This window comes from Eublepharis macularius, chromosome 11, assembly GCF_028583425.1.
Source record: "Eublepharis macularius isolate TG4126 chromosome 11, MPM_Emac_v1.0, whole genome shotgun sequence".
In the NCBI taxonomy this organism is placed as follows: Eukaryota; Metazoa; Chordata; class Lepidosauria; order Squamata; family Eublepharidae; genus Eublepharis; species Eublepharis macularius.
The window spans coordinates 28864072-28880689 of NC_072800.1; the positions used below are offsets into that span (position 1 = coordinate 28864072).

At 40.1% G+C, this 16618-nt stretch overlaps 1 protein-coding gene across 1 annotated transcript in view; it reads right to left on the reverse strand.

The window, feature by feature from the left end:
• Window positions 1-16618, reverse strand: part of ITGA9 (integrin subunit alpha 9) — a 288361-nt gene that overhangs the window by 193037 nt on the left and 78706 nt on the right. Inside the window, exon 15 of the mRNA XM_054992076.1 lies at window positions 13682-13842. Coding sequence (XP_054848051.1) covers window positions 13682-13842 — 161 coding nt within the window. The remainder of the gene's footprint in view (window positions 1-13681; window positions 13843-16618) is intronic.

The following is a 16618-nucleotide window of genomic DNA, read 5'->3' on the forward strand; positions in this document are numbered from 1 at the left end:
ATTTATGTAAACCCCAAGGCTTCATATTAGCAAGATGCCGCACAAATCAGACTATCCTAACATAGATAAGCAGCTTTCCCCCACCTCCCTGAATCAGCAGTCAAGGGAAGGATTCCAGCTTCACGTGGACTGCACAGTCATGCCTGACTAGATTGTCTCCAGAGAGGGATGGCTGAACTCTTCACATCACTGTGAAGCGATGGAAAATGCTGTGCTTGTTTAGTTAACAGTTTTACAGCAGCTCGGCCTCAGCCAGGAGGGACATTAGGTACAATAGACTCCCAGCACGTTCTTCACAATAAGCTGGCCAGCTCTGACATGCGATTCACCAAAATAGCACATTTATGTAAATAAAGCTTCTCAAAAAGAAAAAGAAAAAAAGATTACCACCGCTTATAATCAGGCAGAACACATGGTGCGTTTCTGGGGCAATGAAATAAACACATTCAAAGCATATAAAATCTACCGCTGAATACATAGGGCTGTTCTTAAATGGGGTCTTAATTCTTGGCAAGGCAGCCTTTGGTCTTACATCGTGCATATATAGAATTCCAATGCACTAGGTCAGTTTTTCCTTTTTCTGAGACTCCCATGATCTAAAGACGAATGGTCTTAGTGTTTGCAGATTAATGCAGAACAATTATCAAAAGGTTGGTAATATGAGATCCTGTCCTTTTTATATAAATCTATCCAAAACCATTTGCTAAAAGAACAGCTCATCAGCACTGGCTTTAAGATCAGTGGATGTATATCTCTAGAGAATCAGGGAGATCTTTTCCTTGACGTTATTAACCACTATTGAATTTCTAAACTGTGACGTGCCCATGCTCAGATCTGCCTGGAAATTGTATCCTCTTCCCTAGAAGACACTCTCCCAGTGCCAAATGTCTGGAGACGCATCGTGGTCTCCCGTGTTCATACATTCATAGATGCTCAGATGTGCCCTGATTTATTCATAGGTCACATTTTCTAGAGCTGAGCTTTGGCACTGAGAGAAAGGCTCTAATGTTCAACCAAAGGCAGACTTACTTAAGACCTGCTGTTAACTCTCTTCTTTCTTTACACTTTTCACAAGTGAAATAATAACCTCAGAACATTAGGTAATCACCCAAGTTTTCAAGTGCATAGCCACTCTGAAGATAAATACAATATTGTTAATACACTAGCAATGGCATTAACTTCTGCTCTCAATGAACCTGTCTCCAATTCATACTTAAAGGTAAAGGTAGTTCTCTGTGCAAGCACCGAGTCATTACTGACCCATGGGGGGACATCGCATCACGACAGACTTTTCTTGGCAGACTTTTTGTTACAGGGTGGTTTGCCATTGCCTTCCCCAGTCATCTACACTTTACCCCCAGGAAACTGGACACTCATTTTACTGACCTCGGAAGGATGGAAGGCTGAGTCAACCTTGAGCCGGCTATCTGAACCCGGCTTCTGCCAGGATCGAACCCATGTCGTGAGCAGAGCTTGGGCTGTAATAATGCAGCTTACCACTCTGCGCCACAGGGCTCCTACCAAGTCATACTTATATCATGAGAATCATCATGCTTGCGGTATTTTGATTAATGCAGCATGCCAACTGTTTCACACCAGATCATCTATATCACCATGACAGCATCTTGTACATAAGAAACACACAAGTACTTTAAAATGATAAAATGCATGATACAATACAATTGTAAAAGGAACACATATTCATGAAGAGATATTGATCTTTTCTTAAAGGAACTAATTAATGAATTAATTCATTATCGACACATCTACAACTCAAGCGAATTAACATTTTCCATGGAATATGCTGTTCAAAACAGGGAAATGGAACTGAAAAACAAATCCGTTGGATCCTGCCAGCTTTTTTACTCAGTCTCACCCAATTCTCATCCCCTCCATCCTACAGCCCTCATCCCGCCTGACTTTTGTTCATGCAGGATTAATAATTCTCAGCCTAATCTTTTTGGGTAGTCAAAGAGGATGCCTTTGTCACCAGCAGAAAAGCTGGTTGGATCTAACTGAATAGGAGTGTGTACCAAAAAAAAAAAAATAGGAAATCTGGATTCAGTATTCTGGAATCCCAAAAAATTCCGAATTCTTGGAATACTAAACCAATTATCTAATTCGGTTCAGTTATACTAGCGAAATTCAGTTTAATTCAGCCATTATTCCCTATGGGAAAATCCATCGGGGGCTATCTGGGGGGCCGGGGGGGTCATTTTCAAGCAAACTTCACCAAAATTGCAGGAAACCTACTCCTAACTGTCCTCTAAATACTCTCCCTGCCCCCCAAGTTTCAGGAAGATCAGAGCCCGGGGGCCAATTCTATGGACCCCCAAAGAAAATGCAGGGGCACTCCATTGTTTCCTATGGGGGGGGGGGAGTCAAAGGTGGCTCCCATTGCAGAAACACACTGGGGTAACACTGCCATGGCCAAGGCACACTCTCAAGTGCAAGCTGAGCTCATCCCACAGAACGCCCAACAGAACCAAACCAAAGCACGGGAATGGAATCTCCCCAGAACCAAAGCGCTGCAAGAGGACCAACATCAAACCAGAGAATCACACCCATTCCACCCAAACTGAAACAAAGGACACTGTTGCAACTTAGCTCAACAGTATTAGTCTCATTCACAGCTGCCAGGCACTCAGTTCAGCCAGTGGGAGAACACCACAGAACAGAACCAAGCAGTACCCAGCCACAAGCACAAGGCATTTCCTTGCTTAAGTTTGCCTCTGTTAGGCAAACTGTTGTATTCCATTCCCTTGCTTCAGTTTGCTTTCATTATACTCAAACAGTTTTTGGCTCTACCAAAATGCAGTCATGTCTCGGATGGAATGTAGTGACTGGTTAATTACGGTTGATGAGCAACTATTACAGACATTATAAAGCAGCTCAAGGGTAAAATAAAGCAATGCCATACCACATGATGAAACTGCCAAGGGAATTAAAAGTATTTTCAAACTGGAGTATAACCAGTGAATTGAGAAACTATATATTTGTTCTTGTATTAATTTCATTGTTTAATCTTTATTTAATTGAACACACGTGAAGCTGACTTATACCATTGGTCTAACCAGTTCAGTATTGTCTATTCTGACTGGCAGCGGTTCTCCAGGATTTTGGATACAAATCTTCTACATCACCTGTTCCTTTTAACTGGCGGTGCCAGGACTGAATCTAGATTTTTCTGCATGCAAAGCTGCATTCTGTCATTGAGCCATCTCATTTATATGCTGTCTCTCCACAACAATTGCTTGAGGCAGTTCACAACAGTAGAGTCTAATAAAAACAACCTTTATAACAATGTAATCCAACACTTAAACCAACCAGACCAGCTAAAAAACTAAAAACATATTAAAAACAGACGACACTAAAAGAAAACCGACAGCAACCAAACTTAATATGGCCAAAAAGCAAAACAAGTGGGCAAAATATACAATAATCAATGAAAATCATCTGAAATGGTTAAAAAAACTTTTATCAAGTCTTACTACTGATTTTTTTATTGGCTGGTGTTTTACTGCCTTGATTTGGGGGGGGGATTTGTTTTTGTGTGTATTTTGACTGATGTTTTAAATTTTGATGTGTATGGTTTTCATTTCATTGCAACTACCTATACTTGAAGTTGGTATTTTTTTCAAGGATAAATAGCCTTGAATGTTATTTTATAATAAAAACAAGCTATAAATCTTTTAAAAAAATTTAGCATTTACTGTGAATTTTAAAAGTTCTTCAAATTTCAGTAATCAATACAAAAGCCTTGTAAGGCAGGCTACTACTTTTTCTAAGCAAATGGGAATACCAAGGCTGAGAGGTTACTGACATATGTGGTGCAATTAGGGTTACCAACCTCCAGGTTGTGGCTGGTGTCATGTCTGAGCCCCATCCATGCCAATTTTGATTCTGTTCTGCTGAACACAATGTCTCTTACTATAGCTAAATATCACTTTGCTAGTGTCATAACTATTCCTTTCTTGGGCTTTCACAGGTGTTTATCTGTTGGACTGTAACAGCTTCCAGTGTTTATGACCTTGTGCTCATTCCCAGACAGTGCTATGTCTTGCTTCCTAGTAACTCAACGTGATATCACAAATATGTGAAACGTTCTCACACCAAGAGAGCGCCAAAGTGTTGTTTATGGTTGGGAGGGGAAAGAAAGAAGTAAACTAGAATGTTAAAAGAGAAGTTTCTCTCACATGATGTCATTCCTGTCAACTTCTACTCATGCTGCTTAGATGCCTGTCTTGCTTCTAAGTAGTCCTATGGACCTGTATATGGAAATGATCTGATTTCTGAATAAAAGCCATTTGATCAAGCCCTTGTGTCTTGCTGCAATGGTCCAGGGATCTGTCTGCTGTATCCTGTCATCCATAGCCTGACAGCTGAAGATCTCCTGAAACGGTGTCCAATTCACCATCAGTAAGTTAGTGGAGAACAAATTTATAAAATAAGTTACCCATATTTGTGGAAATATACAGCAAGAGATGATTGGCTGTTGTTTGAAACCCGAACTATCCTTAATACAGATGATAGAGATTAGGGTGCACCACTTCTTAAGGAGAGACTTTCGTTTTCTTACTTTAATCAGTTCTCTAAAAAAATTCTTAAAAAATATAAAAATTCCTCAAAAATAAATTGTATTATTACTTCAAAATACTTGGTGCTTTTGCAGCATTTTCCTTTTGAGTAACTGACAATCTTTATTAACCACCTATTCTGATTATAGATGGGCACGAACTAAAAGACGAACCAACGTTCGTGATGAACCAGGCCGGTTCGTGGTTCGTGAACTGGCGTTTCATCAGAGCCCATTTCTGACAAACCACAACGAACTTTAGGATGGTTCATCTGGTTCGTTTTTGGTTTGTCACTGCAGACAGCCTGGCGCAGATCAATCAGTTTCCTAGGCAACAGGGGATGGACTTCCTGCAGACGTTCTGCTGACCCGGAAGTGGCCTTCTGCTGGCCCAGAAGTGACAATTTGCTGACCTGGATGTGATGTTTTCATGAACCAAATGAACTTCAAACTTCAAAGGAGTTTGCCCTGTTAGTTTGTAGAAGCCAAACAGCTAGACCATCCAATTCCAATGCAGTATGGGCCTTCGATAACCACAGCTCTCCCTGCCAGATGCATCTGACAAAGAGATCTGTGGTTCCCGAAAGCCCACGCCAGGTTTGTGATTTGTAACTGTAAGAGAGTTCATTTCACTATTCACTAAACTATTACAGTTAGAGTTCCAACAGATGCAACACAGACCTCTATTATGTTGAAATAAAGGTACATATTGGCTGGAGGCATGATAATAAGCTTGAGTAAAGTTGACACAGAGGGTAATAGGGAGATGATCACCTCCCATAAAATCACAAACTTCCATGAAACTGCTCTGAGGTTAAAAAAAAATCAATCAAGCCAACTCCTTTATAGCCAAAATAAGTAAAGTCAATCTCTAAGCATCCATTTACAAGAATTAAATTCCTTTGTAAAACAAATTTGGCCATTTCAAGACCTACAGCATTAATCACAGTATCCTTGGACCATCTCTTGAACCATGCTAAGTCAAAAAATTCTTTGCTATTAGACCTAGAAGTTTTGAAAAAATGGTCATCATCTCTACCAATTCTGGCATTAAAATACCTTCCAAGAAGAAATAAATGATCTGATTTAAAATAGTCAATTATTGCACCCATATATGCCCAATTTTTAAGAGTGCCTGTAGACTCTGAGAAATAGAACGTATAATTAAAGAAACAGTGTCTAATATAAGTCTGGTAGAAATAAATGCCAATAAGCCAATAGGAAGTGCCATCAAGTCATAGCTGACTCATGGTGACCCCCACCCCCAACCTGGAGTTTTCAACACAAGAGACTAACAGAGGTGGTATGCCATTGCCTGCCTCTACAGCCCTGGTCTGTGTTGGAGATCTCCCATCCAACTACTAACCAAGACTGACCCTGCTTAGCTTCTGAGATCTGACAAGGCTTACCTGGGCTATTGGCTTACTTCTTAATGATCATGTTTAAGTTTGCCATCTAATGAATTAGGGGATGAGTGATACTTGAACAGGAAACTTCCAGACTCATGGACAGAGTTACCAACCTCCAGGTGGGGCCTGCAGATCTCCTGGAATCAAATTGTTCTCCGGACTACAGAGATCAGTTCCCTTGGAGAACATGGCTGCTTTGGAGGGTGGACTTTATGGCATTATACCCCACTGAGAACCCTCCCTTCCCTAAATCCCCCCTCCCAAAGTTCCACCCTGAATTCTCCAGGAATTTCCCAACCCAGAATTGGCAATCCTATACTATGTTTTACTAGCTTTACAGAAGAAAAAAAACCCTCATACACTGTTTCCATCAAAATGAGAGAAAGCTAAAGAATTATAAAAGCATTAAAAGGAAAATGTTCTAATCATTAATTTTCATCATCAGATACACGAAGTGACAACTAATGTCTCATCTCTTACGTACCTTAACCATAGAATGTTCTACTTACTCAGTCTATGGTTGTAGCTAAACTAATATGCTTACTCGTTTGGAAAGAAATAATTACCAATATTTTCTTGAACTATCAAGTAGACAAAGATTGGCACTGATCTTAAAGCCAGACGAATTTAGCAGTCCAAAAATCCCTCCTATTGTTTGAGAAACCACAGCTTTTTATGTTTCTGCAAATGTAGTGATTTGTCAGTGAGTGATAAAAGCAGCAATTCAAAAGATAGTGAAGGCCCAAGACCCAAGAAATACAAGTGAGCAAACAGATGGTGCATCTCCTCCAAACAAATACCAATTTCCACCAATTTAAATAGGTAGGTTTTGCACAGAGTTTGATATTTAGTATTCCTGAAAGATGTTTTAATATGATTTTTTTTAAAAAAAACACACGATTCTTCTTTTCCAATTTCAGTCCAAATCTTAATCCAGTTTGAAATGGTCTTTGCCTTGAGGAAACTAATAATGACATCATGAGATAACGGGGGTCGGAAGAACAGATGCTTGCTAAATTGTTGATTTGTCAGTGACACTAAATACTTTCACCTCTTCTCCCTCACGGACACGCTCAGTTACCAAATCCATAATGCCAACCCAATGGGCCTTGCCCTTTACTGGGCACATAGCCTACATCTCATCTCCGGCCAATTGTGCTTGGCAGACATGACACACAATCCCTTACATCTGTATTCCTTGGAGATAGAACTGAATGCCTAGCATGATAATTGCTTTATTTGCCTGAGAGCACCAAGCTACTTGGACACGCCAGTGGCAGGAAGGATAAAAAGTAGTAAGATAGTTCTTTATGGGATTACCAAGTTTCCTTGCATCTTTACAGTTGACAGAGATATGCACAATCAACACAATGCAATGACTGTGTGGAAGAGATTTCTAGAGACAGTTTTGCCACACATTTTGAACTCCTGCCCATTTACCAGGGTCTGCTAAAGACACAGTTCTCCTGAGAAACAAGCTGGCTCAGTCATATTGCTAGAGGCACAGAATACCACATGCAACTGCCGATGTCTGAAATATCCCTATAAGTGTGCTTTTGGCAGCAGTTTGATCTGTAGTCATTAGCAAAGGACAAAGCTTATTGACATGTCATGAAAAGCTTCACCAGGTGATTTCTTTAGTTGCTGGTCAAAGGAACACATGGGGTGGGCACTTCACAAAGCTTACTTTCTGTGCATCACGTCATGTTTTCTTAGGTCCACTGGTAATCTTAGCTATACTCATACAAAGCCTTTTAAACTGCTTTTTTCACTGCACTCACTTTCAAATGCCTGCTCATTAGTTGTGTAGCTCTCTGAGCACATCTCCAGCTGCTTACTGGGCATTATTTTGCATGCTCCAAGAATGGGATGAAATAGTATATTTACACTGCATCTCAGAACCATATCAATTTCCATTTAGAACTTCAGCTGTACTCACTATTTTTTTAACCAATATATATTAATTTTCTCCTACCCCACTCACTCCAAGGTAAGTTTCCAAAGGTGAAGGAACAGGCATAAAAGAGGAATTCATACTCCTACCTCTCCACACATGCAGAGAAATGGGCATGAATTGGAAAAAAACGAACCATGAACTTTCGCGGACCTGCCCCAGTTCACGAACTGGTTTGGTTCATGAAAACTGCACATCCAGGTCAGCAGAAGGCCACTTCTGGGTCAGCAGAAGATCTGCAGGAAGTCTATCCCCTGTTGCCTAGGAAACTGATTGACTGGCACCAGGCTGTCTGCAGTGACGAACCAAAAAAAGAACCAAACGAACCAGCCTAAAGTTCATGGTGGTTTGTCAGAAATGAGCTCTGACAAACCGCTGGTTCGCGAACCACAAACCGGCCTGGTTCATCACGAACTTTGGTTCATATTTCGGTTCGTGCCCATCTCTACACACACACACTTTGCTGTGCACGATACTGAAGTGTGTCTCATTCTTACCCTTCCAAGGTGCCTCTGCCCACCACTAAGGGTATGAAGAGTAAGCCTCGGGTCCAATAGCACCTTAAAGACAACAGATTTCCAAGGTATGAGCTATTTTTACTATAGAAAGCAAAGGGATTTTCCACACATGTTCTATCAATATAAATGAACAGCTGAATCTAGGTTTGCTGGGAAACATGGAAAATGTAATCGCTGCAAGTAACTGCATACAGGCCAAAATTCTGAGATCTATGATTGCTAGTGCATGCCTCCTCCCTGCTGCCTAGCCCATTCCCTCCCAGTATAAGTTTGGAAAACACAATCAGTAAGTTTGGCAATTATAGTCATGGTGAGGGTTAAGGGCAGGTAAGGTGCAAGTTGGCCCATTTTGACCCACATCTGAACTCTGGAGAGATGTGGAATTCAGAATCAGCTCTGGGTCAACCCCTGAAATACAGTGACTAAATTGCTCATTACAAAGTTCACTGCATTCACCAGTACTTTAGCCTTCCTCATAAAGATCAGATTTCCAAGGAATTAAGCCGAAAAGCTGCATACCTTTTAGTGAAATTTGAGTAACCCACCAGTGGATTAAAGAGCAAGGGTGGATGGATTTACTCTGAAGTAAGTAATTTTGCATGAGTCTTTATTTAAAATAAATAGGCTGCTTTTCCATAAAAACACCCAAAATGTGTATAACGGAACCATCGATACAAATGTCTATGGGTGTATGCACACACAGAGATGCCAACTGCACAGCTGCACCTTTCTAATGCTTGAGTGATCATTCTCTTGGCCCGTTTCCTCCTCTCCAATGCAAGGTTGTATTAATTATAGAAAATAATGCTGTTTAAAAAACAGTTCGAGTAAATATGTTGTTGGGACACTATAACAGGCAGGTACGTTGGATGGATGCTGTTAAAGATAGCCATTGGAACAAACATCTGCATTCAATGCACATACAGAATCTTTTCGGTCACTTGGCAAGATGATGCAGACCCAAGTCTAGCATTACACTGATGGAGCTGCTGCAGCTCAGCTGCTTTCAGTACCACCAATGTATTATGACAAACTCCGGCCCATGGAGAAAGAGCCCACTAGCATCCCTTCTCATGGGAACTGGGGCACTGCTGGCACACAGCAGAGCTGTGGTATGGCCCACACATCTCTCCTTATCCCAGCAGTAAGAAACAGAGCCATGCTTTAGCGTTCCTCAAACACCATACAAAAGGACTTACACTCTATCTCAGAGAATTGGGGGCTTGACAGTTTGGCCTATTAGCCGTTTGGACATCTAGTATATGTTTAGGATTAAAGTTGGTTGGTAATGTTTGTCCGTCATCTCTATTAGACAATCAAGAACCACAAGTGGAATAATTGATCAAAAAGGCATCACGGGGCTGTTTAAGACATCCTGCCAAACTGAAGAGATAAAGAATATCTGCACAACATAAAATGCTGAGTCTGATTTAATTGCTGTTCGTTTTGAGAGTCTGGTTTTGAGCTCTGATAAGCAACAATTGGTAGAAATAACTATCCGTCAACTATCCATCAACTAGATAAAAAGCCAGCCGTCAACTAGATAAAAAGCTGCAGAGGTCACCTGTACCAATCCCAAGGATTGTATGAGGTTGATCATCATTACCACAGTAGCCTTGTGACAGCTAGAAAAAAAGAAAGCCCCAAACTACTGTGAAGGTACAACAGATATGCGCTTTCCCCCCTTTTTAGTCTGGATTCAGAGTTGAACAGTCTCCTCCCCCAAATGACTTTCACGAACAACGGTTGACCACTATGGATAGAATTGGCTGAGGAAAAACGAACAGCAGTAGAAAAGGTTCGTACTGTCTTCCACTTTGTCCATCAGTTTCTATAACGAAACTTTACACGATCCAATTGTGTAAAATGGATCAAACAGCTGATCAGCTGCAACCATCCCCTTCTCAAGCTGAAATCAAGCAGAAACAAAATAAGTAGTCAACCCACAGACATGTGAATACTGACCAAGATTCTCCTTCCTCCCAGTTCCTGAAGCCACAGTAAATTTCCTGCCGCACTCTTAGACCTGGAGAGTGTGGGGTTCAGCTAGTCTGACTTCCTTGGCTACAGGAGGTGGTAAGCAAAACTTGAAATAGGCAATAACAGAATATCAGGTGCCTCGTATTCATACCAGGACTGGTGAACTCAGAGGTGCTTCAAGCCAATTACAAACACTGACGGTGCACAACCCAATTCTCTACCATATCTGAATGGAGCTCTGAGGAAAGGCAATTATTGTAGATCACAAAGCTGGCGCTCAGATTCAGGCCACAAGAATCCTGGGTAAAGCCACAGGATCCCACCTGTGAGGCATACAGCCTTTATATCCAGGCACTTCTGTTCAGCAGCTGCTTACAGCCACAGAAGCTCTTAAGCATGAGAATAACCAAGTTGCTAGCATGTATACGAAGGAAGCAATCTTGATTTTACTAATCGTGCTATTGATTTATTAGAACACTTATATGCCATCTGCCCAGACAGTTACCTGAGGCCGCTCACAAAAAAAATGCAAAAATACCTTAAACCCAACTGCCACTAAAAAATTACTAATATTAAAACAAGAATAAACTAATCAGGACATAAAACAACATCCTTTTAACAACCTGAAACAATATCCTTTATACAGCCCTCAGGCAGAACATTAAAAAAATTAAAAATGACAGAATCCTTCAAATAAAAGCCTGGATCAAAAGAAATGTTTTGGCCTAGTATGTAAAGGACAGTACAGCCAGTTGAGGCTGACCAGCTGAGTCTTAAAGGGAAGGGAATTTCCAAGGTGACAGGTCACCCCTGGAAATGCCCCTTCCTTGGGCGCTATTGTCTCACTGGGGCACAGAGAGCCAGGCTCAAGAGGAGGGTCTTAACTGGCAGGCTGGATGGTACAGAAACAGACATTTCTTCATGTACTATTGTATTACTACAATAATAAATACAGAAATCAACATGAGCAGCTGTTCTTAGGAAGGAGAAAAACAGGACCAATGATTTGGCTCAGTCTCTGTTTTCTAAAACTGATCCTTATTTTTTTCCCTAAAATTGGAGCTGACGTTTGGTAGCCTCAAAGACAAACATAAACACACAGAGATAAAATGAATATCCTTTTTAAAATATCAAGCAGTGGCACACCCAGATAATAAAAACATTGGGAAATGGAAAGTTTATGATCACAGTTATTTTCTAAAGTCCAATTACTAAAGAGGCAGGAACAGCCACCCAAAAGCAGAAATATTATAAAGACCCGCAGTCTGGGAGCCCCGCTAAAAATTGCAAAATCTCATTAAAGAACCAGGAAACAAATTAATCTAATAAAAATTATAGGATGTTACATTATAAAATATACACGGTCTATTTCACTTAACAATATCCTGTTTAGTCAGAATTGATTATAATACCACATCGTATACTTAAAAATGAAACATGGAGTATTTTGAAACCATACATTACATTTTTAATATTGCTCACACTATCTTTAACATCTGGCTTTCACTAGGAGTTCAGAACACTCCGAGTTTTAGATTTTATTGCAGAAACTGTAGAGAAGCAATGTGAGAACTTGGTGGAACTGCAGTGCAATCCTAAAAAGAATTACAGCTTTCTAAACTCATGGGCTGAGAAGAGCTCTGAACTCCATTCAGGATTGCACTGCTAGCTAGCGGTGATTTGCTTCTATCTCCTCTGCCAATGATAATTCAGTTGCATGAGGAACTGTCCAGCACAAAGTAACATGAATGGCACACATTAATTGAAGAAAGGCAAGGATAGGCTTATTACTACAACTATTCCTAACTGGCTAAAAATCTACTAATTCAAATTCCTCTTGCACTTGTTGTCAACCGTTTTGTTTTTACTAAAGGCCATATTTTGTAGTGAGCAAGAACTGATGGGCCAGTAAGATTGGCTTTGTCCAGAACAGACATAAAACCATTAATATCTGAGGTCACATTCTGACAGCAGCTAAATGACCAAAATAGGTATTCAGAGACCATTCCCCTCCCTAGTCTCCTTACTGAAAGCCTGACACGTACTAAGCAATGTTGACCCACCCCCTTTATCCAGCGCTCTTGAATGTTTCTAACATCTAATGGCCATTATCACCATCCCCCACTGGAGCACAGGCTACCCAAGATTTTTAATCCTATACCTCTGAATAGCACAAGCACAAACATTCCTACCATTTTCTTCGTAGAAGGGGAAAACAACAACTGTATTTCCTATGAGGAGTTAACAATCCCATGTGCTTTTTCCAGTTATCTCAATGTTTTTCTTAATCAACAAAATATATTTAGGTTTTGTGTGTCTTTTACATAAGCAACTGCAATTCCTAATAAATCACTAAGTCATGGTTCATCTTCTTGAAACACAGAATATTAAAAGAATTATCTAGGAATACATTACAACTTAATTGTTAGATTACTTGGTTTTGAAGGATGTATTCTTACTAATAAGGTCCACAGTTTTCCTAACAAGGACATAAAATACCATCTCAAGCAACAAAACATTTTAACACAAAAGATCTTTTGCAAAAAAATAATTCTATGAAGCAAGTATATATCCTAAGTAGTATTGATCAACAAAGATATGATGATGAATATTAATGGCGAAAGAGAAGAAACAGAATATCAAACCACACATCTTTTCACATTTCCCTAGTTATCTACAACAACCATCACAACAGGAAGTTCCATAAAGTAAAGAACCTTATCAGGAACCAAGTATTTCCTTGGTGGTCTCTGTTCAAACCTTGAGAAAAGGAACACTGATAACAAGGAGATAAATTCTGTTTGAGAAAAGTGGCCTCCTCAGAGCTGAATCCTTGGCAATGTTACTTATTGGAGTAACAACGGTAAACGGGATGTCTGTCTAATAACAATTCAAATGAATTATGATCAGGCTGCCAATTAGAGACATTTCCAGACAATCCAGGGAACACACACATTGCTCCTTATCTGTCATAAGGAAGCTAAACATCTTTTCCACTACCACAGGGGGACCAAGCCTCTTTCCTCAAGATAAGAGTGTTAGTACTCATCCTCCTCACAACTCCTCAAAAAAAAAAGTTGTGGTATACTTTTAATATGCCCTCACTTCAGACACTTTAGCAATAAAAACACAATCATACTCTGAACCTATCACAGCTGAATATTTATATGCTAACAAATTTAAATCCACAGCTAGTAAAACAAAGTCATACAAAAATACGATAGGGAAGAAGAACTAGACTCACCTTCACATAAGCTAGGTAGGACTTGCACTTTTCTTGCATGTACGACAGCTGCAACATCTCCGTGATCTGACCCGTTGCTTCCCCGGACGACACAAAGTAAACCCGGATTGGGTGAGCCTTTTCTTTCTTTGCCACATCTGCTGTCAGGTTATAGTTCAAGTCTATTTTAAAAAAATTAAATATCATTTTCAAGTAAACAGTCACTTATTAGGGAGAAGTTTGTTGTAAACTGTTTTTCTCTCCTTTTCTTCCACTGCCGTAGCTAGATAGAAAAGCCACCAAAAATCACGCTAATTAAAATTCCACAAAATTCTAGAGCAAGCTTGTACTATTCGGGACACCCTACTTACTTATTTGATATATTTTTAGACTGCCTCTCCACCCAAAGATCCTTGCTAAGCTGACTGCCCTCCATCAGCCACATAAGTCAGTTTGGTGTAGTAGTTAAGAACGTGGGATTCTAATCTGGAGAGCCGGGTTTGATTCCCCACTCCTCCACTTGAAGCCAGCTGGGTGACCGTGGGCTAGTCACAGCTCTCTGGAGCTCTCTCAGCCCCACCCACCTCACAGGGTGTTTTGTTGTGGGGATAATAATGGCATACTTTGTAAACCGCTCTGAGTTGGCATTAAGTTGTCCTGACGGTCGATATATAAATCGAATGTTGTTGTTGTTGTTGTTGTTGTAAGGTGACCCCCCCACACACACACACACCCTAGCTGTGTGGCTTGCCTAAGAGCACTACAAAAACAGGAATCCTGTCAAGCATTTGGTAGGCCAAAAAAGGAAGCCGACATATAGTAGCTGGCCTGGCTACTATGCAGGCCCATTCTAGAGAAAGTTTTCTCATCTTGTTAGAGGAAGTATATGTATATGAAACCTCTGACATCCACGAATGGCATGTGCTAACAAAAGTTTCAACACATCTGCTTCTGGTTATGCCCAGGCTTGCCTCTTTTACTTCTCCATCTCCAATGTGTACCATTTGTCCAAAGATGGACTGTTCATATTCGTTTATTTATATTTTGTTTGGAGGTCCTTTGTTTTGTTTTTGAGGTTAGTATTCTACAAATTTTTATATTGGTTCGTTTCTCTCACAGCACACATATCTTTCTCAATGGTCCATTTACTATTTACTTTTTTATTCATTTATATTAACAAAGAAAATACACAGTCTTACACAATCACAGAAATTAATATTGCAGCTTTCTACAAACCAACTCCGGTTTCTAACAAATCCAGCTGATAAAAACCCTTCTCTCTTTTTATAATAAGTCACTGTGTAAAAAACGCCATACTCCAGATTCTCTTATACTAATCCACTACTCATGGTGGAGCCTTTGGTTTCCAAGTTTGCTACATACATGTGAGACACAGACAATAAAGATGTAAGCATTTCTGTGTCACAAAAACCTAACAAAAGCACTTCAGGAGCCAGTGGCATTTCATATCCAGTAGAATTATATGGTTTAATTGAAAGGGTTTTTTTAAAAAAAATAATGAAATGTTGAAACTGTGACCTGCTTTGTGAGCTTTTGTGAGCTGCCTTTCCAATCAAAAAGCATGGTAAAGTGCCAATCAAACAGAGGCTATCTAGAGTTTGGGCAATCAGCACCTTCGATATGAAGTTCTTTAGATGCAAAAGCATTGCCATCGTATACCCTCCATTCATTTCAGTGAACTCCCCTTTTACATGCCGAGATTTTCCAGCAATCTCCCCATTTAAAGATAAACAGTCAGGAAAATTGGACTTGGCAGTATAATATCTAGCACCTTACCCGTACTTCCTTTAAGATAAGAATGCTGATATAAATGTGGAAAGAACAGATAACATCAAATAAAACGATTTAAAAAGGCATTTTGTATACGTGACTGCAACAGCTGGTTCTGCAGGGCTTTTTACATAATTAGGCTGCATATTACATTATTTCATCTAAATTTACTGTACACAACTTGGAGGGGGAGTGTTTGTTTCCACTTGATTTTGTCCAAACTAAGAAAAATACACTTTTATACAATCAAGTTTAATAATAGCAGAACCATTCTCTGATCTTTAAGGCTGAAAGGGAGGTCAAGCATCAGATACTCTCAGACTGGTTTGATTTGGGATAACTGGAAGAAAGGATCTTCATTTAACTAGAGTTCATCTTCAGCCTTTGGGCTCTCCAGATAATGCAGAAAAAAGGCCATGTTGGACATATCTTATACCTTGGAATGTCTAGATCTAATAGCTCCTTCTTTGCAATCAATTTAGGGCACAAATACACAGTATGTGTGACATGAGTTTGGACATGGTGCTTAACCCAACTTCTTGTCACACATCAGACCAGTGTAATTCACCTTGAAAGTATTGTATTGCTATATGCGGCTTTAAATTCAGCAGGGGTGGGAGAGGCTTCAGGCTTCTTTCCAGCACCATTTTCACCTGTAGAAGTGGTGTGGAAGAGAACCTTGAAGTCCCTTCTCCCCATCGCCATACAGAGCAATAAGGTGAGTTACACCAATCCTATGTGACAAGTAGTGTTGGGCACCTGTGTCCCGACTTATGTCACACATACCATGTATTATGGCCCTTTGCTGATCACGTGCTGTAAGAAAATGGAGAGACAGGAACTGTAGACTATATTACTGAGTATGTTGCTGTAGACTACATTACTGTATAGGTTACTGCAAGTATGCTCCTACAGGATAGAGCAAGATGCAAGTCCAGTAGCACCTTAAAGATCAACTAGATTTCCAGGATATGAGCTTTCTAGAGTCTTGTCTCTTGAAAGCTCACACTCTGAAAATCTAGTTGGTCGTTAAGGTGCTAGTGGACCCAAATCTTGCTGTTCTACTACAGACCAACATGGCCACTCACCTGAAATTATCCTACTGGATAGTTTCCGTGTCTTGTAATATGACATGCCAATGTGCTTATGCTTTGTTTCAGCACCATT